The sequence below is a fragment of the Lingula anatina genome, chromosome 1 (assembly GCF_051362555.1).
Source record: "Lingula anatina isolate TDL-2025a chromosome 1, LinAna3.0, whole genome shotgun sequence".
In the NCBI taxonomy this organism is placed as follows: domain Eukaryota; kingdom Metazoa; phylum Brachiopoda; class Lingulata; order Lingulida; family Lingulidae; genus Lingula; species Lingula anatina.
Window position 1 is genome coordinate 32375501 of NC_141767.1, and position 27891 is coordinate 32403391.

General features: G+C 38.1%; 1 protein-coding gene across 6 annotated transcripts; it reads right to left on the minus strand.

Annotated features, from left to right (window-relative positions):
• Window positions 1-12201: 12201 nt before the first annotated feature.
• Window positions 12202-27725, minus strand: LOC106155219 (orexin receptor type 2). Of its 6 annotated transcripts, none has more exons than XM_013529939.2 (2): window positions 27705-27725; window positions 12202-14536 (listed from the first exon to the last, which is right to left on the minus strand). In XM_013529939.2, exon 2 carries the CDS (start codon window positions 13996-13998, stop codon window positions 12835-12837), a length of 1164 nt encoding a protein of 387 aa, XP_013385393.2. In that variant the 5' UTR covers window positions 13999-14536; window positions 27705-27725; the 3' UTR covers window positions 12202-12834. The 6 variants fall into 6 exon arrangements, with proteins under 6 accessions (XP_013385393.2, XP_013385395.2, XP_013385394.2 ...); XM_013529941.2 differs by lacking the exon at window positions 27705-27725 and adding an exon at window positions 26951-27100; XM_013529940.2 differs by lacking the exon at window positions 27705-27725 and adding an exon at window positions 26128-26331.
• Window positions 27726-27891: the final 166 nt, after the last annotated feature.

Consider the following 27891-nt stretch of genomic DNA (forward strand, 5'->3'; position numbering starts at 1 on the left):
GGAATCATTAGTTCTAGCATAGATTAGTTTATAATTGAATCCAGGTTCATGTGTTAGATTGATAGGAAGTATACCTCAACTGATCTTCGTTCTTTGCCACTGCCACCTACATCCGAACCTTAAATTCGTTTTGATTCAGGACAATTTCCTTTGCAGTCTTTTTTTCTTACTTGGCTTTCAAACAATGAAAAAGAGAAAAAAATCAGTGGCAGGTCAGGGATGACGACATTAACCGTTAGCCTTGAAATACAATTTAGAAACCAGCTGCGGTGAATTGTCATCTCACTGGCGGTTCCAGAGAGATTATTTTTTCTCTATCTCAGTGTCGCCTGGTGCCACCCGCATTCTCTCCACTCTGAATTAAGATCCTCAAACCACCAGTGCATCTGAAAACATTTTTTTTTTATAAATCGTCCTCAATTAATGTGAGTTGAAAGTTCAAAAAAGAAAAGCACATTTTGTCAACAGCTGGGTCAAATCGCAAGACTCTAGTAGTATATACATGTATGCCTTGTGTAAGGCCCAATCTCTTCTGGTTTACTTTTCTATCAGGGCTGTAGCCTCCGGGGGCAGCTGCCCCCCCCCCCCCCCCCCTGGAATTTGAGGTGCAAAAAAAATCGGCCCTGATGAGGAAGACAACCTAGAAGTTGAAGTGGAAAAGTGGAAACTGTTATTTAGTGATGTTCCTAAGGATATGTGGCCAAAGGATGCAGCAGCTGCTCTTATTTCCTGTGACCATGACTATTTCCCTGCACTTCGTAGGATCTTTACACTCTTCCTTGCAACACCAGTGGGCAGTGTTGCATGTGAGAGATCATTTTCATCCCTCTGTCGTCTGAAACTGTGGACACGCACAGGCATGGCAGAGGAACGCCTTAGCGGATCGGCTCTCTTGCTTGTCCACAGAGGAAGAAGCGTTATTCCTGATCCTGAGACAATCTACGAAATGAAGTCCAATTGGCGTGTTGTGTTGAAAAAATGACTGTACTTATGGCAAAATGAACCCACAATTTCTGACTTCTGATTGAGCAATAAATAACAGTTAAAATGCACCAGAATGCAGTATTATACATTCAGTTTTGAAAAATTTTCCACACCCTGGGAGGGGGACACCCTCTCCGACACCCTCCCCCCTCGGGGGCTTCGCCCCCTCGTGTCCGCTTACTGCCCCCAGGCATTTTGCTCAGGCTACGGCCCTGTCTATATAAGCAAGACAGCGTTGTGCAGCGTGTAAACTGATACGATAATGACTGGGACCATTCCAAACAAAGCGTGAAATGCTCAACATTAACAACCATGTATAGAGCAAAAATTAATCACGCAATGCACTGGACACAGAGTCGTTGCCGGTACATGTAGGTAGCATGTGGTAGCTAAGATTGTTGTGTAATAAACCTGGTTTCACACAGAAGTCCATTTCACAACACGCACCATTACCATGGAGAGCGGAAATGCTAGCCATTGCTACAAGGTATATGTATAAATGTGGAATGCATAACCAGAGTATGTTGGTCAATATGGAAGCTGCTTTAGTTATGGGGACTGGCATGATTTGTTAGAGAAACTACAGAAAAACGCAATATCATTGTCTACATGTTTAATTTTTGCCCATCCATACTATCAAATGATAAACTATAAAAACAATTTATCTGATGGAAAATGTTTCAGGTTAATTGTGAATTATAAGAATATAATATGAGCAATTCATCCGGAGTGGGCATCGGATATACACAAAGCCTTAGGCCAATTGGGTATCCATCGATTAAATGTTTGGTCAACATTTCTGAACCGAAAAAGGGAAGATATTAGACGAAATTATGTAATGATGAACACGAGATAGTACGACTGACTGAGAATTAAAATCGTTTGCCATAAGTGGGAAATGTGCACAGTCAAAGGCAAACCGCCATATGAGCGTGTAGGTCAAAATCCACCGATTGAGCTTGGATTTGAAGATAATAAATGCATTAAAAAATACAGTATCCACTTGGATAGAATTCCTATGGACGTTTATAGCATTTAAAAGCCGGTTGGCAAAAACAATACATCTTAAGGGAATCGTTATGACAAAAACACGATCTATAAACCATTTTAGTCGAATATTTATCCTTCTGAGACACTAGCGTGATAGAGATGGGTATTGGCGAATCTTACTCAGTACTCACGACGGTTAAAAACAGCTCGAAAACGTGTTTATAGGTAGTACTTTAATCAATGGTTTTATATAGACTATATTTTGGTAATGAGGGCAAATTGCTGAAATTTTCAGAAAGTTTCTTTTTCGCTATATTCGTTAAACGACAGCGCATGCGCAGCAGCAGTTGGAAGGTTTGAAAGAGGCGTGCATGCTGCAAGATTTGTAGGCCCTAACAAATAACGGGCAATTAAAAACTTTATTATTTTATTTTCAACAAAAGTAATAAAGAGCGACATTATAGTTGCCAAAAGTCTATAACCATTTGTGACTTTTGAGGAATTTATTGTGAAAGCTTTGTGTCTTATGCGGATAATGAATGGTATGTCACCTGGATCTAATAGATCTCCCTACCCTCTTCGCAAATGAAGTACGGGTCTACAGGTAGTTTAGTGTGCAAAATGAACGTTATTAGCAAAATGCCATGTGTTGGGAATCTTAGAACGGCTATTTGCAGAAATTACTAGATAAAATATATTTTTGACGACTGGAATGTCTAGCGTGATTTTTTTACCAGACTGGGCCAGATCTTACAAAAATCTACCATATTTCAAACTTATTCGTGAGACTTCGGTCTATTTCGGATTCTCCCCATTACACACGTATGTCTTCATGTTTCTTTATATTCTGAAGTGGGCCAGAAACGTAGCCAGATTGACTGGGTTTTGGTTACCTGAAGTATAATGTAATACGTGATATAGCAGTTGACAAAGATACTACCAGTGAATAGAATGCACGTTTATGTTGATCGTCATCCAAGGAATTATATTTTCCTTGGTTGAAAACAGAGTGCGGTGCGAAACTTTAATGAGCAATAAGTTTCGGTCATAAAATTGAGTATTCTTCATGAACAAAATGTATCACTTTTGTTTTCGTACCTGTCGTTCTTAAAGTATGGAAAAAATCTCGACCTGATATAATTTCTTTGTATCTGGCTAACTTGCTGTGCTATTCACTAGAAGTGACAACACACTGTGCACTTCAAGGAAACCTCTGACGATAAATGGCGCCATCTATATTTAGCAAGAGAACACTAGCACAAGACTGACATTGTGGTGAGTAGCACAGCGAAAAGATATAACCAACGTTGTAACCTTTAATGTATACTGCATTGCCGAGGATATAAACGTTCCTTTAAAGTGTACAGTCAACATATCGGATGTGTATTAGGATGAATAAGAACATATTTTGCGTAGTTAAAGCCTTGAAACACAATCCCATGTACATGTACCCCTGTATTTTGAAACCCAACAGAATACGGATATCGTTGAAGAGCTACTCATGGGGCCATTTATAAACTTTTTCGCTCTTTAACTAAACTGAGATTTCGTGCTTGATGATGCCAAATGACTAATCGATCGTAAATGTCGATATTACAAAGTAAATAAGTACTTTGAAAGAGCCTCATTTTGCTCAAATTAGCAAGATATGCCATTTAATACGAAAGGCAAACTATCTTTGTCCTTTGCTTTCTGCCTTTAAATGACATGAAAAAGGCAAGGATCGTGTAGAGTCAATTGGTTATAATGTTTAACTAAGGTAGATAATGTGTTGGAAAATGAGGCGTACAAAAATAAAGACCCTATAACTCCCGCGCAAGATAGGCAGTTAGTGAAAACTAATTCAAATATCTCAGTTTGATTGCACAAGGGATTTAAGCCCATATTTGTTTTCTTCATTTCGTCATCTGAAAAATGAAATGACATTTTTAACGGAGCGACAAGATGTTCTCTTATTAGAAATCGTTGGAAATGGGTCGCCTTTGATCACCAGAGAGCCCTGCCGGGTCTTTCAATTCCATATAGCCTAATTCAGGCCTAATGAGACTTTTATTAAACGTCGCTCGCTGAATTCTAAGAGTGCATTCCCATAGATTTAGATCGATCCATCTAGATCGACCTAACTCCCTGGGGGTTCGCGCTAAATTGCTGTCAGCTGAGCTCACACGGTAGTTAATTACCCCCTTACAGCTTTTAGTAGGCGGGACACACATTTAAGCCGGTTAAGCTGACAGTAATCTAGTGAGACTCCCCACAGGGATAGATCGATCTAAAATCTGTGGGAATGGGGTCTAAGCTGTACGTAGCACCCAGAGAACCCCAACAAGTATAAATCATCTTTGTGTTGGTTTAAGATCAAAGACAAGGACGACCAGTTGATCGAGAGATTGCGAAGGCAATACCTGTCGGTCAGATTTCCCCACTGCAGTCTTCTAAGTGTTTGAATACATGAATCTGCTATAACATGGCTTCATGAGTGCATGAGGTCGATGTTTATTAGTACATAAAATATGGTACATCATTGCTGGGAGAACTTGATCAATGATATTTGCGTGTGTATAGTATTGTCTTTTATTTGATATAGATAGGAAACGTAAATGAAGAGTTTCACCACAACTAATGGGAAACTCATACAGCGAGCCTTTAATGAATGTTCTTGTGAATGACATATTCACACCATACAATAGAACAAAGAACTGCATTGATAACGATTCACTAATCAGATAATACAAAACAAAATCCACACCACAATGCGACAGAGTTTGGATACATGCGACCGAAAAACATTGAAAATACTTTATGTTCTCAAATTGTACTGATTTGTTTTTAGCACATAGAATCTTCTAAGAAATAAGCAAAACAGATATATGCCTTGACAGCCATGGGGTTAACACAAAAAATTAATAATTAAATGAAAATTGTACACGATAAATGAAATAAACTTGATTTGCGTTTCAAGAGTCAAAAATTACAATAACATAAATCTCCCCCCCCCCTTTCCAAGAAAAGGGGACTGATGTTGATGACAGTGTTGTCATTTCAATTTCAATGTATTAAACCTTTGAGCCCTACGGCTCATCAGAATATAAAACAGTGACATAGGCAAACGTTACTCAGTACTTGGTAAGAACTGTGCTAAGAAACTGAAATCGGCTTTCGAATGTGAAATGGAACCAAGTACCGATACGTAAAGAATAGACTCTGCTGTTACATAATATTGTTACTCATTCATTAAAAAAAGTCACACTAAAACAGACCACACGGGTCAGAAAATCGACATAAACATTTACAGAGCATATCCGAAACAACCCTAACATGTATGTTCCCTTTCGGTCTACGTTAACTGGGCGTCAAGGCTCAAGTTCTGTTAAAATGCCTACACAGTTGGTGGCTTCAGAAAAGGAGAAGAATGATGGAATCCACACAAAATGTTAAAGAAACACCAAGTACATCAGAAGCATTCTCTTCTGGAAACGAACCCCATGTTTCACCACAGGAGTATTAATCTCACGTTGCGCTTCGCCAAATATAGATGATTGCGCCGAGACAAAAAGACCCATAATGATAAGCAAAACGTATCTTATCAGCTGGCTTCTGCGAGTTTTTCAAAAGTTCTGCCAAGAGGTGTTTTTTAATGCGGAAATAATTTCCGTTTATATATGTGCAAGCTACGTGACCGTCAGTACGAAGTACTGACAAGTTTGATGTTCAAGACGCTAGCCATAGCAGTAAGGCTAATACCAATTCCCTGTACATGTATCATTCAAAACATCTCAAAGACAACGGGTGGAGGGGCACCATCTGATGCTGTACTACATAGTGTACTACTGAAAAACTACAGTGGGGTGACAAAAGTATTGCACCATTTTGTTTGAAGGCAAACAATTGCTGGAATTCTTAGGTTTTTCAATTGGTATTTTGTTGAAAAGTGGTTATGTCAAGTTACTGTCTTAATTACAGGTTTACAGACGAGTGCTTAGCCCTAACGAAACGCATATTATTTTGTCAGTATTAAACTTCGTAGGATAGTCTAGGCAAACTAAGCCATTTTGAGGCGGATCTGGAAAGTAATTGCAACAGTTTTTATTTTACCACATTGCTTTCCTATGAAGTCTACAAAATGACGAACTAAGGAATCCCGTCATGGGCATTATGAAGAAATCATGATGGCCGTCAATGCTATAAGAAAATATGAATAGAAGGGGTATATTAACTACAACCATTCAGAACAGCGAACCCACCGCCTACCCATCTCGGCCCCACGTGTGAGTAAGCTAGCGAAACATAAAGGGTCAATAATAATAAAGTAAAGTAGTTTTTCGGTTTTATTTATTTATTATTTTATATATTTTTACATCCTTATTGTACATGTTGTATATTTTGTTGAAAACAAATTTGTATTCATGGGTATTTCAAGAAAAACAAGATGGCTGCCCTTTGCCATAGGAATACTGTTTCACGTGTTTGGGTTTCAATTACCACCAAAGAAACTAAGGTTCATAAAATTAAGTTTCTCAGTATTTGCCACATCTTTATACTTCCTATCATATTTTTCTCTTGGGTCACAAGTGTGTATCCTTGTGCATTTTAAAAAACCCAAGATGGTTGTCATTTGCCACAGGAATACTATGCTGATTCTCGGGTTTCAGTTACTTCCAGAGAAACATTGGGTTCATAACAAAATGTTAATTAAATTCAGTTTGTTTTTCAGTATTTGTCACATCACTATCGCCTCTTTGATATATATCTGGCGAATAACAACTGTGTATCCTTTGGTATTAGAGAAAATTCCAAGATGACTGCCATTTCCAAGAGAAATACTAGCACAAAGGTTTCAGTTACTACTAGAGAGACATACACGTATAGGGTCCATTATGAAATGAGTTGACGTAAGCTGATTTTCCAGATTTTTTCGTAGCCTTATTTCTTCTGTGATGTATATCTGGTGGCTAATAAGTGTACATTTTAAGAAAATCCAAGATGGCTGTCATTAACCGTAGGAATACTAGTAGATTGCGTTTCAATAACTGCCAGGGAGATATGTATTCAGTATCAAATTAGGTTTGCTTGTCATTGTTTTCTCACATTCTTATTTTTCCTATGATAAACATCTGGTGTTTATCAAGTCTATACACTTGGATTTTATGAGAAAATTGCAAGGTGACTGCCATTTGTATTGGAAATACTAGTAAATCCCCATTCACTTGCATTCCTAAAGCACATGTGAGCCAGCTTGCTTTTTTCTCATTATGCTCATAAATGTACACTTGCTACATACCAGATGTATTTCATAGCCTCATGGGGTAATAGAAACATTGTAAACACCGAGAAACAGACTAATGCTAACTTATGTTCATATAATAATGAACTCTGTCTCTCTAGCTGACAGTAATTGAAACCCATATACTAGTATTCCTCAGGAAAATGGTGGCCATTTTGGATTTCCTTAAAACACCAATGGATTGCACCATAAAATGCTTGTTCTCCACCAGAAAAAGTAGCATATGGGTATTATGGAAATGGCGACCATTTTAAGTTTTATTCAAATAGCTTAGAATACACAAATGCTTTCCAATCAAACTACAGATTGACTGGACTAGTCCATCCTGTTGATTTCATGTCGGTAAGGCCACTCTTGTGCAGCCATGGCCCTGTGGGATGTAGCGTTATCATCTTGCAAAATAAACGGACGATTTCTGACACCAGGGATGTTTTCTACCGATGGTAAAAAGTGCTGGTCCAGAATTCCAATGTAACGGTCATGGTTTAGGTTTCAATTTATCGACACCAGTTCACCAATTCCGTAGAGACCAATGCACCATCAAACCATTATTAAATTGGACTGCCTTGTGAGGAAATGCACCTATTCTCTGGCATATAAGAACCGGATGATGTTCTCAATGTTCTCACATGTCCCCTCACGTTGTTCACAGTAAAGATGGAATCGTCAAAAAATACAAAATGGCGCCAGTTCTGGCAAACGGTCGATGCAATGGCTCTTGCAGCCCATGTCAATTTTCTTCGTCTGTTTAAAAGGTGATAAGTGCTTTCCCGCAGCATGGAGCCTACTTTGGACAGTTCCTTTGCTATTTCCAAGCTGCATGTTTTGACAACATAAAAAGACGTCTATATGTGTCCCAACAAACTTTCATAGTCCGTTCACAATTTAAGAAAATCCAAGATGGCTGTCATAAACCGTAGGAATTTGTAATGAGGGACTCATAACTCCTTTGATTTGCCTATACTTACACATTGCAACGACAAATGTTAACGCCAATATTTTATATTTTCGAGGGTTTTTATTGTTTTAAATAAGCACAAAGACAGATGTATTGCAGAATATTTAGATGCAGGAAAAACCTAATTTTCGGTATCTGGATGATAATGAAGGGTTACAATTACTTTAAACCTCCGATGACACCCTTTATAGTCCCCCTTGTCACATAGCCCCCTATTCACACTTATGGTGCAATCCTTTTGTTATCCCTCTGTACAAAACAAGAAACACCAAATTCTCAAAAACCCTCATACCAGTTCTTTTAAAAACGGATTCTAGAAACCTAAGATGTATTATGACACATCTTGAAAGTCTTGAAATTCGTAGAAAAAAAACGCTTCTTCTTAGTATTGCAAGAAGGTGCAAGAGGACAAGACACAACCCTAGGCCAAATAATAGATGTAAACATCGACGGTTATGGAATTGCACTTTGTTACACCGGCTACACATGCACAAAAGAATATGCCCCTTACTGGATGTGTTTTGTTCACTAATCTACGAGAAAGCGTGAACTTTCGGAAAACAAATGAGCCAACCTTAATTGCCCAAGATTGCGCATATGTTAACTTAATCCTTACTTAAGATAAAGGCAAAGAAATTCAAAGTAAGAATACCAGCACTAAACAGTACAAATCCTAAAATCAGACTGATCGAACAAAATGGATATCTACCGACAGCTAGGAAATCGAAAAGATAAGTCAGTACACTAACATAAGCCTACCAGGAGATATGGACTTAAAATTTCAGAGCATCACGGAATTCCCGCTCCCACGCTGAAACCAACTGTAATATCAAATTGATCTAAACAGAAGACTTGTCAAGCAGTGATTCGCATGTAGAACAATGTTCATTTGAAAGCAAATCTTTCACACAAACAATAAAGGGGTCGAGACCGCCAAGTCGCAGATGGTATTATAAGAAACTTTTCGACATTCTTTTTTACTCGGGTGTCTTATTACGTTAATTCACGTCTCTCTCTCTCTCTCTCTCTCTCTCTCTCTCTCTCTCTCCCACGCACACCCACCGAGCACGCAATCACGTACACGCGTGCACTCAGACACAGCAATGTATTTAGAAAATGTGCTATGGATAATCTTTTCTTCCTTGACAAAATTGAAGGAAACGTATCACCAAAGGAGAATGTCTTCGTTTCTGAAGAATTAAATTACTCGCCATGAATCCCGCTCCCACCCTCTGAGTCGAACCGAGATAATCTCATCAGAAAATATCTATCATTTTCTAAAATGGGCACAGCTAGTTCATGCTGGTTAAGACATGCTGCTCTGCAATAGTTTACCTTTTTAGTCTAAATGAGCCAATGGGACAATCGTATCTGATGTCAATTTGTATATTTCAAAAGAACATTATTTGTGTGATTCAAAAACGAGGATAGAAGTATACCGATATCCGCTTTACGACAAAAGAGATCAAATTGCTGTAAAATCTTGCAAAATCACTCCGAAATATCACGCAGAGACAAATGTTTAAGATCAGAGACCACTCATTGCGACTGATTTGATTTTGATGATCAAGTCTCTAACTTCACAGAGATTTAGCCTCTCAATGACGACGAAGTTTCATCGTCGATGATTATTGTTTCATTTATTACATTTCGTGACGAACGCCGGGGATCGAGTTTGAAAAGAAAATCGCCTCAGTGTAGAACAAAAACCAAGCCTCCCCTGTTTCTCAGAAACACTTCGCTTACCTCACTGCAAGAAATTGGTTGATTAATGTAATCAGAGAATTCGACTCTAGCGTGGCCTGACTCTGTTCTGTGTAACGTTAATTTTGATGAACGATGCATGCTGATTTCCTCGTGTACTTGTAAAGTTAAAGGTTAACGACAGTTTAAATCTCTGCCTGGCCCAAGGTCTCGAGGGTGAAAGGAATTAAAGGCAATTATGTTAACACAAATGTTATTATTCATTACATTTACCAGGCAACCAGCTGGGGGTGAGTTGGAGGAATTAAATGCCAAATACGCTGTACGTGTTACAAAAATATTATTTTCTGATATTTCAGAGTTCACTTTTTAAATTAATATATTCTACATAAAACATAGTTATTTTTAAAATTTTTAAGATTTTTAATCTTTTTAAAATTTAAAGACCAGATATCGAGAGCCTTACAATGCGTTTGAAACCACATTTTGATCACGTAAATAGTGATATTGCACCTGAATGGGGCACCTAGGAATCAGGACGCCGTAAAAACTTCAAAAAGTTGGAAGCCCTGGCCGGGATTTAATGACTATTCCACTCTTCGTGTTTGATAAGTATCTTCTCATTTTAAGGCAAGCAATGTGGTAACATGTCTAAAGATGCTGGTCGATGCTTGTAAGATGTTCACTTGAGCGAGTCCCTAGTATTCCAATATAGAGATGCGATGGGTTTTGAGCACATGCCATCTTATGGACAACGCACTATTGCCACAGTTCCGCATATATGTTAGATATATATACGTATAGAAAACAAACCCCCGTGATTGGGACCGGTGTTAGAGTTGGAATGAGCTTCCACTCTGGGCTGGGTATGTAAGAATGGCGACTACCCGTTTTGTCAATATGTTCTTTGTATAGAAACATGACCAATGCCTTCTGTTTGCAGTAATAACTCAGTAATCACTTAGGGGTAAAAAATTCATTTTGAATAAGACAAATTTTATGTAAATTTCCAATTTCAGCTCACACATTTATGATGGGAAAAGAAAGGTATAGCAATACACACCGAAAAGAGAAAAAATGTAAATGTTGCACATAGGTTGAAGATTTCATATACCGGTATACCTTTATTATATGGATTTTTAAAAGTACATAAAGAGATACAGGTACTATTGGACGAGACCGCCATACAAATTGTTCCAACTTTTGTCTTGCTAACAACATTAAAGAGATAAGAAATCGTTTTGCTAGCTAGAATTTAACTTCCAAAGCGAAAAAATATTTTGTTTGTTCGTTTTTTTCCTTTTGATATATTTTGTTTTACTTTCATGAAAGACGTATTCCATGCAAGCGCATGATGCCACTGCGAAGTCGGTTTCCCTCGGTACCGAACCACAATTGTTTTAGACAAAGCCATGTAGTGTGTGTGTGTGTGCGTGCGTGTGTGCATGTGTGTGTGTATGTGTGTGTAAACTAGTGTGTGTGTGTGTTTCTGTGTGTGTGTGTGCGTGTGTGTGTTTGTGTGTGTGTGTGTGTGTGTGTGCGCTTCAGTACCATTTTTGACCTATTAAGGAAGAAGAAATTGTGTCCTCATAGTTCGACAGGAAAGGAAGCGGAATAATTGGCAACATATTAAATAATCACATAGCAGTGATGACATTTCATGGTTGTGTGCGTAATGTATGTTTGAAATGCCTTTTTCACACGCTTTAAGTTATCGTTGACTTTACACCTACGGTGCTTGTCTTCGTCATGTCATCCAAATTTGGGGTTTAATGATCCATTTGAAGCATACACTGCCCACGTGTACAAAGAGACAAAAATAACTACGTTTGCTACCCACCAGGTCGACAAGGGACCTAAACCAAAATGTGATAAGTGGATTTTTTTGACGTAAAGTCACAGACCATCAAATGTCACGTGAACATCCAATTAAAAGATCTTCACGATTTCAAAAATTGCTGTCGCTCCAAGAGGAAAACAATTTATCACAAACCAAACTCGAAAGTGTTTTCAACATTTCATCTTCCATCTACCTTCTTGCACTTGAAATGTTTCACCGCTCCGTTTAGAGTTGGTGTGGGGCGATAATTGGTGTAAGAAAATATGGCCAGATGGCCTACTCAGTAATGTACCTATGCTCATCTGAGTCTGGCTTCGGTTTCGGAACTGTTTCGCTCTAAAATGCAACTCACATGTATAAGAATTTACTGCTAGAGGTTAATTTACAATCTTTTTTTTTTTTTTTTTTTTTTGGGGGGGGGGATTAAAAAGCCCTTACACCTGTCGCATTCCAATTTATTCCAAATACACGGTGAAATTAAGCAAAGTGCCTTCAGCACTTGGAATTGGGCTAAATGTTATGGTGGTCCAGGTGAATATGCTGGCTACGTGTCTTCCCACTTTGAGGCTTAAACGAGAATTTCACTCCCTATAGAATGAGCTTCAGTGATTCGATTCGTTATTAGATTAAAGACTTCAGTTGTTTATTTGTTGTTTATTTCACTAATTTAAACAAACTACATGCTTACATTTTAACAAAATTACCTTATGAACGAGATTTACACATGTTCAAATACCGTTTTTTTTTCTAAAAACATCTAGTACTGTTTAGTGTCAGCAAATATTTATTATATATATACATAAATATTGGAGATTCACTTGACAATGATAGCACATTGCACTCAACTAATCTTTCAATCGCTTTCCAGCAAGAGACATAGAATCTGTAATTCGTCTGATATACAGTTAACAATAATTTTTCAACTTGTATTACAAAAATCATGGAAACGGCGTAATTCGTATTAATATCTTCTTTCATAATATTTGCAAACTTTGAAATGTCCTCGTCGTATGGCCTTTTCACTGAAAGATTTGTCTTTACAGTTACCAACTACGCCTCCTGCACACACCATAACATTTACAAACTTGGGTTTCGCGAACAGTTCAACAGTTTTCTCATATCATCCCGAAAGTTTTGGTTCATAAAAGAATAAATGACGGGATTGGCAACATGGTTGAGAAAGTAGAAGTAAAAGAAAATTTTAGCAAGGTCCGGATTTCTGATAGTTAGAAGCTTCGAAGTAATTAGCATTGCAGGGAAGAAGCTGATGATGAACACAACGGCGACAACAAATAACATGGCGGCAGTTTTTATGTTAGCTTGTCTATCCCTTGCCTTCTCCATGGCGCGACGTCTTTCAAACTCTGTGGGAGGCCGAGTCGTTAAATGTATCTTCTCTGTACCGTTCTCTTCTACTGGAAATGTGTTCAATTCCGTTTCCTCTGTTATCAAACCCGACTGACCATCGGCATAGCTCAGTTTCGGGAGCTTTGCTTTCTGCTTTTGTCTCTTGGCGCGCCGTTCCAGAAGGGATTTGTACAACAAGGAGTACAGCACCACCACCACGACCAGGGACAGAATGTAAAGACAGATGTGAAAATATTTAAAGTTCTTTCTCACAGATCGCCCCAGGATGAATGTATTTGCAGTGCAGTGCCCGGTGTCTAAAATCACCATCAACGTTTCATTCTTTGTGTCCAAATTTGTTCCGTTGCCGATCCCAGTTTCAGGCACAACGGGGCACAGCTGAGTGACACCATAGCAAAGGCACACGATGAGTCCTTCCAGTGCAGCTACAGCCGCCAATAACACCACAATGAGTTTGGCTCTTGTCAGATTCATCAGGTGTGAAAATGGATGACAGATGAACACGTACCTGTCGACCGCAATGGCAGCCATAATAAAAGAGGAGAATGGAACCGAAGAGGTCATGATAAAGTGATAAAACTTGCAAAGAAAATCTGACTGAATGTAGCCATCTAGATATTCCATACAAAGTGTCAGTGGAACATTCACCAGGCAGGTGAAAAAATCAACCACTGCCAATGTCAATATGAATAGAGTCGAAGTCTGTTGATCCCGTTTCTTGTGGTAGACCGCGAACACCAAGGCGTTGCCCATTACGCCAGTTATGCTCAGGAAGCCGAGCATGGCAAAGATGACATATCTTTCATCATTGAATTGTTTGTGTGGCGATGCATTGCAGGCATAGTGGCCTGATATGTTAGCAACCTCAACCATGACTGCGATTGTGATGAAATCCCGCAAAGTTTAAATCAAAGGTTATAGATCCGGATGTGAGAAGTCAAAATGAAGAGGCATGCGTCACAGCTCTGCGCACGAACAGAGGATAACGACATACAACACGAGCTTAATGAAAAGGCTCGTATTTAACAGGCGTTGGTGTCCGAATCAAGTAGGAAAACGCTGATGGATGGAGGCTCAGAATACAGTTAATAGAAATGCGTGTTACGGGTAAATTGCTTCGTCCGCAAATACGGTTTTTGAAGTTTTATTTGACGAAGTAATTTTCCTAGAAGAATAAAGCATCCAAATAAGTGGCCTCTTGGAGAAGTAATTTCCGATAAAGTTCCAAGCCTCCTTTTGTCACCTGTCTACATGGTTCCTTTTAAGTCAACACTGTGAACCTAGTTATGAACGATGTCGTGTCTTCTTTGCAACCTTTTTTTACATTTTGTAGTCTTCAACAAGGCAAGTGAGACGTGACCTTTGCACATATGGATTCGCCCAGATATTATCGATATCCTCTTTAGAAGATCTGTAAAAGGAAAAAATATGACAAAAATTACCTTTTATGTTTCGTTACACAGCTCAAGCAGATCACCTGTAAGATGTTCAGTGTATCACGTAAAAGATTTTTTTTAAATATGCATCAAATCATAATGTAATGTATATCTTTATTACTGCAAGAAAAATCTAGTAGAAAACTTGGACACGTTAATATTACTCGGCTGATATTAATCTTTTAACCAGAATCAAACAACAATCCGGTTTGTGTTGTCTCTCGTCAGGGGAGACGAAGCCCAAAGAAAAAGATATGAAAGAGACATTCATGATTCGGAACATTAAGTAAGTGTAATGTAAGTAAAAAAAAGCTCATAAGGGCCATGAGTCACAGCAACAAGGAAGAATTACCGGTAAAGAGCCCAGAATCCGGTGCTTCTTATATTGAATATAGACGTTACGGCAAAATGTCTTTAAAATCAATGCATCATAATAGGAAATAGGGAATGCAGCAAGCGTAGGACAACTATAAGGATGTTAATTACGTTCAGTTCATCATAGACACATGCCAACATTGCATTTTCTGATAACGCAGTCGGCCGTTTCCATTACTACCTATTGCAACACACATAACTACGCATAACAACAGCGTTTTTACAAAGACCCGTGATATTGTGCCGGTTATGGCAAAAAGAAAAAAAACATCATTACTCCTACAGAATTTCTTTTATCACTCAACACATACTTACTCTTCCTGCTACTCTTAATTCTTAATGTCATCGATCTTTTACATAATACAACGTTATACTCGTTTTCACTTTTGAACTGATTTTTCGTAAAGTTTCTCGTCTAGTGAAACCAAATTTGAAACAACTGATGTCTGGATATTTGATAAAATTAATATTACTTAATTTTATCAAAATTGTGTGTTTGAACACTTTTACCACAACTGATGACATGTACGGAAGTGTATTGATAATAAACCGTGGCATAACATCAATAATATCTCCCGTCTGAATAAAGTCTCAAATTGTTTGGATTTTCCCTTTTCCGCTCTGACAGCTTCTTCTTTATAATCCCTGACAACTGTAAGCGAAAGATTGAATTCTTAAACGCAATGGGAATCGAGATAGACACGACCATGTTACTTTGGAAGACAAGGTAAAGAAAATAAACCCTACAAGTAATCGATTGAAGAGGCTTAACTTACGTAAGAGTATCGACAAAAAGGAAAAAAATGTTAGTTACATATTGAGTGAATCTGCGAGAAGATCAAGAGCTTCAAAATGTTGTCTGTCAATAAAATCTTCACAAGTTGACCTAAGTTAGCGAGACAACGTATCATCTACTCTACTACCGGCAATTTACGGATTATGTCTATAGGCCTACCTTTGACATTTAAAAAAAGCGAAGGGTCAGGTTCACAAGTAAAGAAGAGCTGTTTTGTTGACAGTCAAGCACCAGGACACATTGTAATTAGTGGACACCTCTTCAGTTATGTAATCTACATTCTCTAAATACAAGAGGGCGTTCGCCAAATTTTACATACATGTAATAATGTGAGGTAAGTTTTCGCGGTATTTCGAATGATTTGGAAGTAAAAGCAGCAGTTGACCGTTTTGAGGAACGACAAAAGTTCCTATTAGAGATGGGCCAATTGCTGTCCAAGACATGTAAAATATCACGCCAATTACCAATAAACACCGGTTGATAAACCTGGTCATTAATAAAACATCAGAGCTTCGTAAACTGCCGTTACGGTCTATCAACTTTATTGTCAGAGAAATACAGACGATGTTGATAACACTTTTAGTGCTGAATCTAATTTCTTTTGTTATTATCCTCGTTGCTTTTATTGTTATCGCTATCATTTCCCCACAGAACGGTGCTTCAGCGTGAACAGCTTCTTATTGCCCATGCTGGAATCCAGAAAGCGGTCTCAGGACGATCATATTTTTATGTAGGCCTATATTTTGTGAAAGCTTTTTTCTCTGATATGTAATATCTTATATGCGCGTTCTGTGGCAAAATCATTTTTATTTAAATCCCAAACCGATCCTTTAATTATTCTTTATTTCTATAGACAAATTGTGGATTTTGTATTTTAATATATTTTATACGACAAATTTCTACATTTCTTGATAGTATATCGTAAAACCCTCCAAACCTTTTCCTTTATTAATATGTAATTGCGAAAACAGATTTTTTTTGGGATCATAACTTCTCTTGTGCGGCCATTCTATACGTCACAGTGTCTGAAATCAAAACCGTTCTGAATAACATAGGTAATGGGCTTTTGTTATAATCACCATGAAATATCATATCTATAATGTTCATCACCGCCATCACGTCCAAATAATTAACTATAAATCTGCCTTTTAATGTGTTTTTTTTTTCTTGGTGCGTCAAAAAACGGAATCAATCAAATTAACGAAAACAGAAATCAGAGGAAAGATGCACGAGGCTAAAATAATTCATGGAAACTGGTCTCTACTTAGGCTCATTACCTCGTGAATCCTGTTAGAGCTGCACAGTCAGTATCAATAACAGATAAATATATATTGGCTGCTTTAATCAAATGATCGCCCCAAGTGTCGCCTTGATTCGCTTGATTTTTAATTTTATCGACACCGGGAACTTGATGTTATTATTTTTGAGAGACAGGTCGGTGGGTTTGGAAATGGAGTTTGATAGATATCCTCTAAAGAGGGACCTACTGTCAATTAAAATTGTTTAAAAAAAGTTTTTTAATCGAGACTTAATAATGTGAGCTGTGTCCTACTGGCAAACCACGTTGGTTCTAGGTTGGCTCTGGTTCGTGACCAACGTTACGATACCACGTGGTCCAACATTGGCTCAGGTATTGTACGTGCCCAATGTCAGTGCAACACTTGGTCTTACGTTGACCTGGCATACACAACTGCTACACCAATATCAATAAAGCCCGGTGTAACAGGAATGGAAGTCCGCTAGGAACCGTGGTCCGCTTGCCATTACTTATATACATGTACTAACCCCAATACTCCAACTTACCCTAACCTAGGACTTCTATTCCTAGAACTTCCGTTCTTGTTACACTAGCATTCTTACCCAAGACTTAAGAAATATGTGTATCCAAGTAGTAGTACCGATGTTGGCCCTGGATACTGACCAATGCAAGCACGACAAGTGATCCAATATTTGCTCACGGTTAAAAGGTACGCAACTGCTATACCAACTTTACCTGCGCAATAAGCTACTGGGCGCTATACAACGTTGACATAACAAAATATGCCTCATGGAACACGAATTACAGAATAACGTCCTAAAAAGATCCGACGCATTATCTACACAACTGAGGATACTTACAGCCACAACAGCATGTATCAAAATATATCAGTTCTGACTCCAACATTATTACCGTGTCTGACACATCTATTAGGTAAAGGAATGTGCTGCTCGACTTAAAAAGTACAATAATTGGTTTCTAACAGAACCAACTATTATTTTCCTACCTGCTAGATGAAAAATGCCCTTAAATCGAACTACCTATGGACAATTTTGGTTGAATCGATGTACAACAAAAGGACCATCCAGGGATACCAAGCTGTATTAGGAAAAAGCATTACTGTGCTGCCGCACGTCCAAACGCCTCTGTACGACTGGGATATAGCTGCTAAATAGCTTCAAAAGGTGACATTCTTAGGAAAAGATTATTCTGTTTCAAACTGTAGATTACGATTGTATCCTGCCATTTATTCGAGATAACCAGTGCCCTATATTTGACTTAAAATTAAGTCTTCAATCAAGATTGCATAAAGAAGTAATTCCTTTATCCAACTTGTCTAAGGCTTCGCAAATTGTGTATCGTCTAACAGAAAGTCAATTCCGATTGTTTTCAATTGAAACTTTAATAGAAGAGCAGTCTGTCACGGAGTCAATGACAATAATCTTTCTGCATATTCTTACTGGCTGGAACGATTGGAAATGATGTTATGAGAAACATGAGTATTAGAGTTATGAGTATTGGGAAACATTTTTACATCGGAATCAAATAGACCCATTGCAAAATAAACATACCCAAACATAGATGGGATGGTCCAAAATAAATGTTACTGAGTTCAAAATTTAATAACGTCAACAGATTTGAAGATATGGCAATTAAATTTGGGATATCTTAAGAAAACGAGGTGCCAAATCTGCCAGACATTGAAACTATCAGACTAACATAGACCGGTATGGTGTTTTCTGACCTATGATTTACATTTTTTCGGTGTGCTAAAACTAAAAAAGGGGAGGGACATGAAATTTTAACATTTACTATATGCATCATGTTCCTAAAACACCCCAAATTTAATTTCAGTATCTTCAAAATTGTTGAAGTTATTAAATTTTGAAATTAGTAACATTTCATGAGCCACCAGATATGGAGAATTAACGATCGCTGCCTCATTAATAACGCCTACGCGTATTAAAACAATGGTCGCGTTATCAATGAGTCATGACTCATTACAATATTGCCTCGTTCACTGCTTTTTTTTTTCAAAACCAGACAAAGAAAAGATTGAATATAAAAATACATATCTTCAGTGGATTAAAGCATGGGGATCTAGATTAAAAGAGAAACTACTGATGTTTATTTGACTGAAGGATGTCACGTCAAAGCATACTGGTACCGAAAGGACCACTGATCGGGGTGAGCGTAATCTGCCTAAAATAAAAAAGTAAACCTTTGCATGAATAATTGACATTTTGCAATAGGATATCAGAGATTGCGTGTCACCTTATAGTAGTAAAAAATGGAAATAAAATAGAAAAAAATTTTATGATCATCTGGCACCCAAGCGTACCATATTGAGATAATAATGCGTAAAGAATCACCCGAGTTTGCATTACTCATCATACGATCCATCTTATCGCTATTTCAAATAATGGGGCGCATATTTCAACATTTTTTCCTTATGCGTGACGTACAATTCGAAAAAAAAGGTGACATGTGAAGAAAATTAGTACATTTAAGCCCCTGCAAAGGAGGAACCACACTATGTCAGATGAAAAAAGCTGCAATAATGAAAGTTAATAAACACTGACGCTGACTATCAAATATTTCCAAAGCCCAGGTTGTGAGAGAAAGACTCGTTTTTAAAGCAGTCACCAGCCAGGTGTAACAGATCATCAGTCGACGTCACGCAGGGGCTAAAAGAGATAAAAGCTATGACAATAATTATTCATGCTTTTCAACTTCATAATATAGTACTTGGATTTTTATTGGTGCTAAGCAGTATAAGTTAGTTTTAATGCTACGTCTGGAATGTCAAGTACAACAGATGCGGTCTGAGGTGTAAGAGAGCTGTGATGAAAAACGTGTAGTAGACCTACATGTTGAATTCTGACACTTTAAGCCACCGTGATGCTCACGTCTGTTACGGTTCTACACTGGTCCTCAGATCTAATTGAGTCCCTTTTAATGGATGAAAACGTGTGAGATAACTTGTAAAATGGACTTTATCAAATCTTGACTAAAAAGATAAGATCATAATGCTGATCCTTCGAGCCAATGTGTGGAGGTAAAGAAAACATTATTCTTTGGGCCACATGGGATCTCGTAACAAACCCTTGCTCGGTCTATTTTGAAAGCATGTGAATGTGTCGGCGCCGTGAATTATTGCCGTGAATATCAATTTTTCACGAACGCTTAATACCTTTATCATTCCACAGGTTCATCTATCATTTTAATGGACCAAAAAACCCATTTGTATGTTCACTTTTATTACTGCTAGGTGAAGACGTACGCTACAATTTGTTAAATGTTTGGATTTAATCGTTTACATTTCCCGCCGGGCAGCCTAATGAGGCAGTGGTTTCAGCTTTTAGAGGAATAATGTTTACGTTTTCATTCATCTATCATTTTTCAATATCGGCACGCTCTTAACGAGTACCTTCAACGGGTATTAATTTTACTCCTTTATCACGCTTACTCATGTTAAAATTAGATATTGGAGTGCATCTCTTAGAATTGTTGCTGCCTGGTCGGTGTACTATCAATATTACGTAATATCTCACCTGAAAATAACACGTTTTTTTAAAATAAATTTTGTTTATCTCAAATTTTGTTCTTCTGAAATGAATTCGGCCAGTTGGTCAGTGAACATTCATCAACTGACATTAAACCACTGAGGTGAGCAATAATATAAAATTTTGATTAAATCTAAATCAAAAATAGTTAAGAAGTTAATGCAAACTTTCGGATAGTTTACAATATAATATATTTTTGTGGTGAGAGTGGACGACCACGTTGATGAACTGAGATTCGGCAGGGTTTTTTCGATCTTCTTGTAATCTTAAAATAGGATGACTGAAGTTGTAAGACAGTGGTACCAACTTGTTATAAAACGGATTAAGATAGTAAGTCGAGCAGACAAACAGAATTATTCTAAGTTATGTCACTGAGAAAATTTAGTTACGCTCAATATGATTTGGCTTTCAGCGAACGCATTTTCAAATGGAAAAAAATGACAGATATTTGTATATGATTAAATTTGACTGATAGTGTTGAATAAGTGAAGTTTTGCGTGATGAAAGGTCACAAGAAAATGGCAGCTTTTACATTCAGCTAATTTTTGTGGACAATGAATAATTCCTCCTCCAAGATTTGAGCCTTTCACAATCTCATCTAGCAATCAATACAATCGGAGTCTAATGATCATAACTTTGGATGTTACAGGATATTGTTCATTCTTTGTTGGTAAATTACGTCTATTACCCAGACCCTATTTCCGCCTTGGAACTACTTGAGAAGCTGATTTACCACTGTTTCGCTAATGCAACCTGTGTACTCTGGTGTATTTTATATACAAAAGCAATATAACAATTGAGAACGGGATATGTGTTTAATAGCAAATTAACAAATTTAGGAACAAGAGTTCCGTTGCTTTAAAAAACACACCATGAAGTTAATGCCAAATAGGCTTTCAACAACGCGTGTTAAACTGTTACTGCATATAATAAATGCCATATTGTACTCATTCGGAAACTACTCTATCAACATTCTAATTAACAACATGACGAAAAAATGAATATTAACTGAATTAAATTCATCAGTTTTGAAAATGCTCCACCGGTTTTTGTGGCCATCATGTTACGCAAAATCTTTGTCAAATGCAGTCTCAAAGGCTTACCATAAGAGCACCACTGCCCCCACCACTACTACTACTGCTACACTACAAAAATCCTAATTTGGAATTATTCTCAATAAGCTATATTGCACAAACGAAAACGTTTTAGTGACTGAAAGTTGAAGATAAGATGAAACTCGATGCATCTTCACAAATGATCAGAAATTCTTTGAAGTCACAAGATGAGCAATTTGCTTAACAACGGGGATCCTTAAATGTAAATTGGTCTGGTCAACTTGTGACAGAACTTAGTTTAATCTTCGATAAACGATAAAACTCTGATTTCGTTAATCAAAATAACATGTTTTGAATCTTTTGTAATAGGGGAGCTTCAGCTACTTTTACTATCATATGCATGTAATGTTAGTCCCATGCACTGCAAGGAATGGAAAACTTAGAGTATACATTACTTGGATTCAATTTCCGTAGGACCCAAGGCTCCCAAGTAATGCAAGTCCTACGTGTCGTAATCCACGTCCTACTAGTGCGCGCATTCCTAAAATTCTAGAGTAGAAGTGGAGTTGTAACGTATGTCCTATAGGCCTATACATTACATACGAAAGTATCCACGAATTATTAGATATCTTTCATCATATTTATAGCTTACTATAAAATTTTATTGCATATTGATAGGATTTCATAATGGATGGACAGAGATTGCTGCCATAGGTGCACATGTAGTAGGAATAAAAGTCCGGTAGTAATACAAGTCCTACTTAGTTGTGAGCTATGAACCTAAGTCCCATTGGTACGACTGCTCCTAAAACCCCCTTTACACTGGACGGCGACCTTTCTGCGTCCTTTGTGTGACCATGAAACTGGCATCGCTGTGGTCGTAAAAAGGAGGCACAAGCATCGCTTTGGTTGCAGAATTATCATCATCATCATCATCATCATCCCTAACCTCCGTATATCGTAGATTGTCGCCACACTCCATGGACCAAGCCCCTCCACCTCTTTCTACTGCCGTCCTCGTGACTTCTATTAAACTCTTTCTTGTCCATTTCTGTATGATGGTCTTCCATCCAAAATGAATTGCAGAATGAATGCTCAATAATCGACCAGTTGTCGGCACGTAAAATATTTTTAACTCTCAAACAGTGCCGTGCTACGGGACGCAGAAAGGACGCCGTCCAGTGTAAAGGGGGCTTAACTTATGGCGGTCGGTAGAACTACCATGACTAGAAACCAAGGTACCTTCGATTACTCTTCCACCGACATTAAAAGGGCGATTACATTCAAACCAGTGCTACAGTGCGTATACCTGTACGTAACTACATAGAGAAACCTCCTGTTAGTGAATGAAAGAAACCCACCCAAAAAATTATGTAAAAAAACCACACCGTGTGGATTAAACCTGGCGCAAAAATTGCCGTGAACATGATCAACCTGTAAAAGTAAAACTTCCTTCGTTACTAATCGATTTTTTTCATAGATACCTACAGATGCTTGCAGAGCGATCCAAACTTTTTTGCTTTTTCAGACATCTATCTTCATGTAACATTGCCTTAAGATGTTCTTTCGAAAATGATGAGCAGCCCCCACACGTTACTCACCCACAGCTTTTCTATGCTGCTGCAATATGTCCCAGCCTCAACGTTCCCTGTACTCCAGACCCGGAATTTCAGAGAAACAAAGCAGAAAGCATTTCGCAGATTTCAAGTCGATTACAGGAAAGCAGCAGACGTGCTTATCGCGTCAGGCGACTTGCCCACGGGGATTAAAGGAAATGACAGCAACCCGACATGACGGACCGCCATGTGAAACAACCACCTGCAGACTTCTTATGTGAGGCACAAATTGCTTTGCTGCAAACAAATGCATTGTGCAAGGGTGTCATTATCACTAGAAGCTGATGACACGCTCCCAAAGCACGATCCTCCACGAGCGGGTCTGACACGACATTCAGAAATAAAAGCTAAATTCTGTTTTCTTGGCGCCTGAGACTATCTTGATTGAAGAACCGTAACTGCTGCTGAAAAATAATTTGTTGATTTCATGCTAAGACAAATGGATTTCTATGATGGTTCTTTGTCTGGTATTAAAACCTGTGACAGTGCGGTAGATGAAGTAATAGACTGAAGTAATAACTTAATGCGCTGTATATTTCCTGCACGCTCTAAATTTTTATTCATCACAGTGCAACTGGACTTTCAACTACTCTTGGCTGATACCGTTGAAAGCAATCATATCAAACGATAGTCAAACACAAAGATATTGCATAACAATCGATTAGAGAGAGACAGCCTTGTTTTCACAGATTTCAGAAATCCCTACAACGGCGAGCCAAATAGCCTTCATAGACAGCATTCATATGGGTTCCAGCTCAGCTCAGTAACATATTAGCACAGCTCGCAAATCTTTTCTTCACGGCAGGGCCTGGGCATTTGCCGCAAAACACAAAGGTATACGCCCACGATTGGGCAATTTTAAACGCCCCGACGTTTAAACGACAAAAGCAGGTCAAAAGGCCCATGTGAATACATGCACATGTTCGTATAGGGCATATAGTATTAGCAAGCATTCAGGCCATGAGCCGACAAACTACATACATGTAGCTTGACTAGAGATATGAAAGACAAGGCCACAATGAGCTTAGGATATAATTTCCCTATTGCCTCTTCATCCGCACATATCGCAGTTCTTGTTTTCAGAAAAACAGTGAGAAATCTATTTGTTACAGAGAATGAAAACATCGCAAATTGTAATTTTAAAAATTTAAAGCACGTGGCATCCATGTGCCAAACTGCGTTCTCAGAATATATGTCATTCTTCTGCAACAGTTAACGGGATGTTTAATTGCGCCTTTTCTGAAAATAAAAACGATATTAAAGAATCACTACGAAAGCTTTTGTGAAGGGAAATACCAACCCCATCCAATGTTCTTGTATGAGGTCAATACTAATGAGATTTCCCCAGTGGATCCTATGTAATGTGAAAGGAGGATTAGAAGGGCAATTTTCAACTCAGTTGCACCAATACAGATTATTTCTGATATGTCTGATACAGCTTACTTTTCAAAGATGTGATATGAAATATATGGTGCCACTTTGATTGCCATCTCCCTGTGGGCTTCCATTAAAGGCCATTACTATTGGCAAAGGCCCAAGTTGGCTTCAAAATATCAGTTTTAATTATTGAAGAGGGTATATTTTAACTTTCTCATATACCGATTGGAACCGATGCTCGTTGGCAAAATACAGCGTTATATACATGTAGCGGTCATGCGAAATACTATTTGAAGCGAAAGAGGTGGCTGCCCATCGTCTATAGTTGGAAATGGTAATAAAAGAAGATTTATACTTTATAAACAGTCATGTCGATCGAATTTTTTCATTACATGTATCAACGCCTAGCAAATGCCATCGTTTGGGATAAATCTATCACACAGTCAACTTTCTTATTTTGCGCCTAAGCTTTCGATCTTATATAAAAACTAAGTTGGAGGAGGTAGCATTTCTATTTCAGTCTTTAAAAATGAACCTGAAAACAGAGAGCCGTCGTTAACTTTAATGTCAAACAGGTGATAGGGTTAATCGAGCTATACAGGTACAAATTCATGGCATCGACAATTATCTTCGTGTGGCCTTTACTTGCATGGGTTTCATAAAGGCCAATTGGTAAGCATAATTCGTCATAATTCCCTTGTATTCATGCATTGCATGTTAGTGATCAATCTTCTCCTCGCATGTTGACTTTTACCTGTAATATTTGGCTCCAATTTTCTCCTATATATTCCAATACCAATGCAGTTTTAATTTCTGTTGTGATTAATTCAGGGTTCCGGCGAAGGTCGACTATTAATCATGTGGGCAAATTCTTTTACATAGAAACGAAAGAAACATCGATTAATTTTGCTCCAGGTAGACAGCATACCTTCTCTTCATTTACCAGGCTAATTGGAGGAATCAGCCACCAATTTGCAGAACTGGCAAAATCCAATGAATTTACAGATAAATTGATTAGAATTAAAATAGCATGCGATTTAACCATAATCGATGGGATGTACATCTTACCAAGTAGAACAAGGCGGTTCGCTTCTGCCAACGACTCTTGGCACTAAGTAAACCTGCAAGACAAACTCCTTTTCTGATATTGTCTCCTTAATGCTGATATAGTCTCTCTCTCTCTGTTTCTGCAGCGTTGCTGCAACTTTAGCATCTATGTTTTAAAGTACTTACCTAAGGAAAACGCAAGATAGAGAGAACCTTCCTGGCAGCTTGTTAGAAGTTGTCCTTGTTGAAACGAAATCGATCGCAACTGAGCCAGGTCACGTTAACAACCCGACAAAGTGCAATCTACACGTGCTATTTAATGCTCCTATGATACTTATTATAATTCCGTGTCAAAACCTCAGAAATACATTATCAAAAAGTAATGGAAATTACCTTGCGTATTAGGCACCTACGTTGCTGGCACCGTAATCAACTCCACGCTTTAGTTCTATCTCATACATTACCACATACATTACCTTAAATAAAATGCGGAGGCAGGCTGATAGCCAATCCCAACTAGCATCCTACGCCTTCTGCCTCAAGCGTATTCATTCTAATGGGTTCCCATTTAAAAAGAACGAGATCACAGACTATCATATTTGATTAAAACGCGACTCCCGTTATTGGCCGCTGCGCTTATGGAGTAATACAAGAGATGAAATCTCCGGCGACTTGGGAACGTTCTGCCTCGATTATGATGTGCGCCTTATATAATAAAGCCTTCACTTTACACATTGAAATTATAGAACGGCTCCTAAAATCCACCTTCAAAATAGAGTTGTCAGTTTGTGTTCAGTTAAACGGGCAGGATTTATTGCTAAGTGTTCGTACTCAACCCGCATGTTCGTAATCACTGGTGTTGCAGTCCGAGGAATGGGGGTTGGGTTGGAGGGTGAAATATCTAGCTTCAATCCCAAGCGCAATGCTGTAAGAATGCTTTATACAAAAAAATGTGACGCCTCTTTCAACTCACATGCTGCAAACTGAACCACATCGTGATGGAAGTCTGATCAAAGTCATGCAGGTGACTGCCAACATAATCTGTAGGCATAAAGACAGGCTTTCGGTACATGTATGTCTACATCTGTTCACCTGCGTGCAAATTAAACTTCTCATCAAGTCCAGTTTCTATAACCGCGATTTAATGTTCAAGCGGCAATCACGAAAGCCCGCACGCGGCAGACCATCAACTTCGTCAATAACGTGCACGTGTCTAAATAATAGTTTCGAAACGATATTCCTTGTAAAGAGATAATAGCAATTGCTGATATTACAAAGCATTAATGAATGCATACTCACGTCGTGGTTTTGTCCATCGTGTGTTCAATTACAGCACGCGTGTGTTTTCATTTCCCCACGCCGGTAAGAAATACATAGAAAATAGCGAGAGATCAGACGCACTTATACAGTCTACGTTGCCTGAGAGGTGACCGTCTGAAAATCTTAAGAAACGTTTGGATATCACGTGCGAAGTGAGAAATCCATTAAATAATTCGTTTTCACGGACTTTTTGCGCCGTTTGCAAAGAAAAAATCAACCAACGACGTACCACATACCTTTTTGGAACGTTACAGAGATATGTAATAGCATTTATGTAAAATGTATGTAAACAAATCACGTTGATAGCTTTAAAAACATTTATTCGAAATTTACTGGTGACCTTTTTTATTTTGAAGGTTTTAACAGCCTTCTTTCAATGGAATATTAGTATAAATAACAAAAAAATCACTTGCGACACAAATATTACCGTATGCAAATTCAATAGTCTAACGCACTTTATCTGTCTTAATGCAATACTTTTTATCATATCATCGCTGCAAATTGGCACTATGAAGAAGCAACGTGCCTGAAAACTGTACAGACATACGTCACATACTTTATAATAAAACATGTCTTCGAGATATTCTGTTGGCGTTGAACAGTATTCAAGAGTTAAGAGTCCAGCAACTTCCATCCTGCCTATTTCTTATATCTCGGGAATATTAAGAAAATAATGTAAAAGAGCTTAAAACCCCCTATTGTCTATCTAAATAAGAAACTGGATAGTACTCACAGTCCAATTCTGCTCTCCAGCTGTTCCAGTAACAACACAATAGTAAATACTGAATACCCGCATTCACCTGCTTGTCGGAAATGAAAACTTATGAAAAAATAATCAATTTGGGTACAATTCTGAGCAATTCTGAGTACGAGATGTAAATAAAGCGGTGTTTGTGTTAAATCTTTAAATAAGCGACAAC

What these genes read in the sequence shown, in the direction of transcription:
- LOC106155219 (XM_013529939.2), bottom strand. Translation starts at nt 13,998, where the DNA reads ATGGTTGAGGTTGCTAACATATCAGGCCACTATGCCTGCAATGCATCG.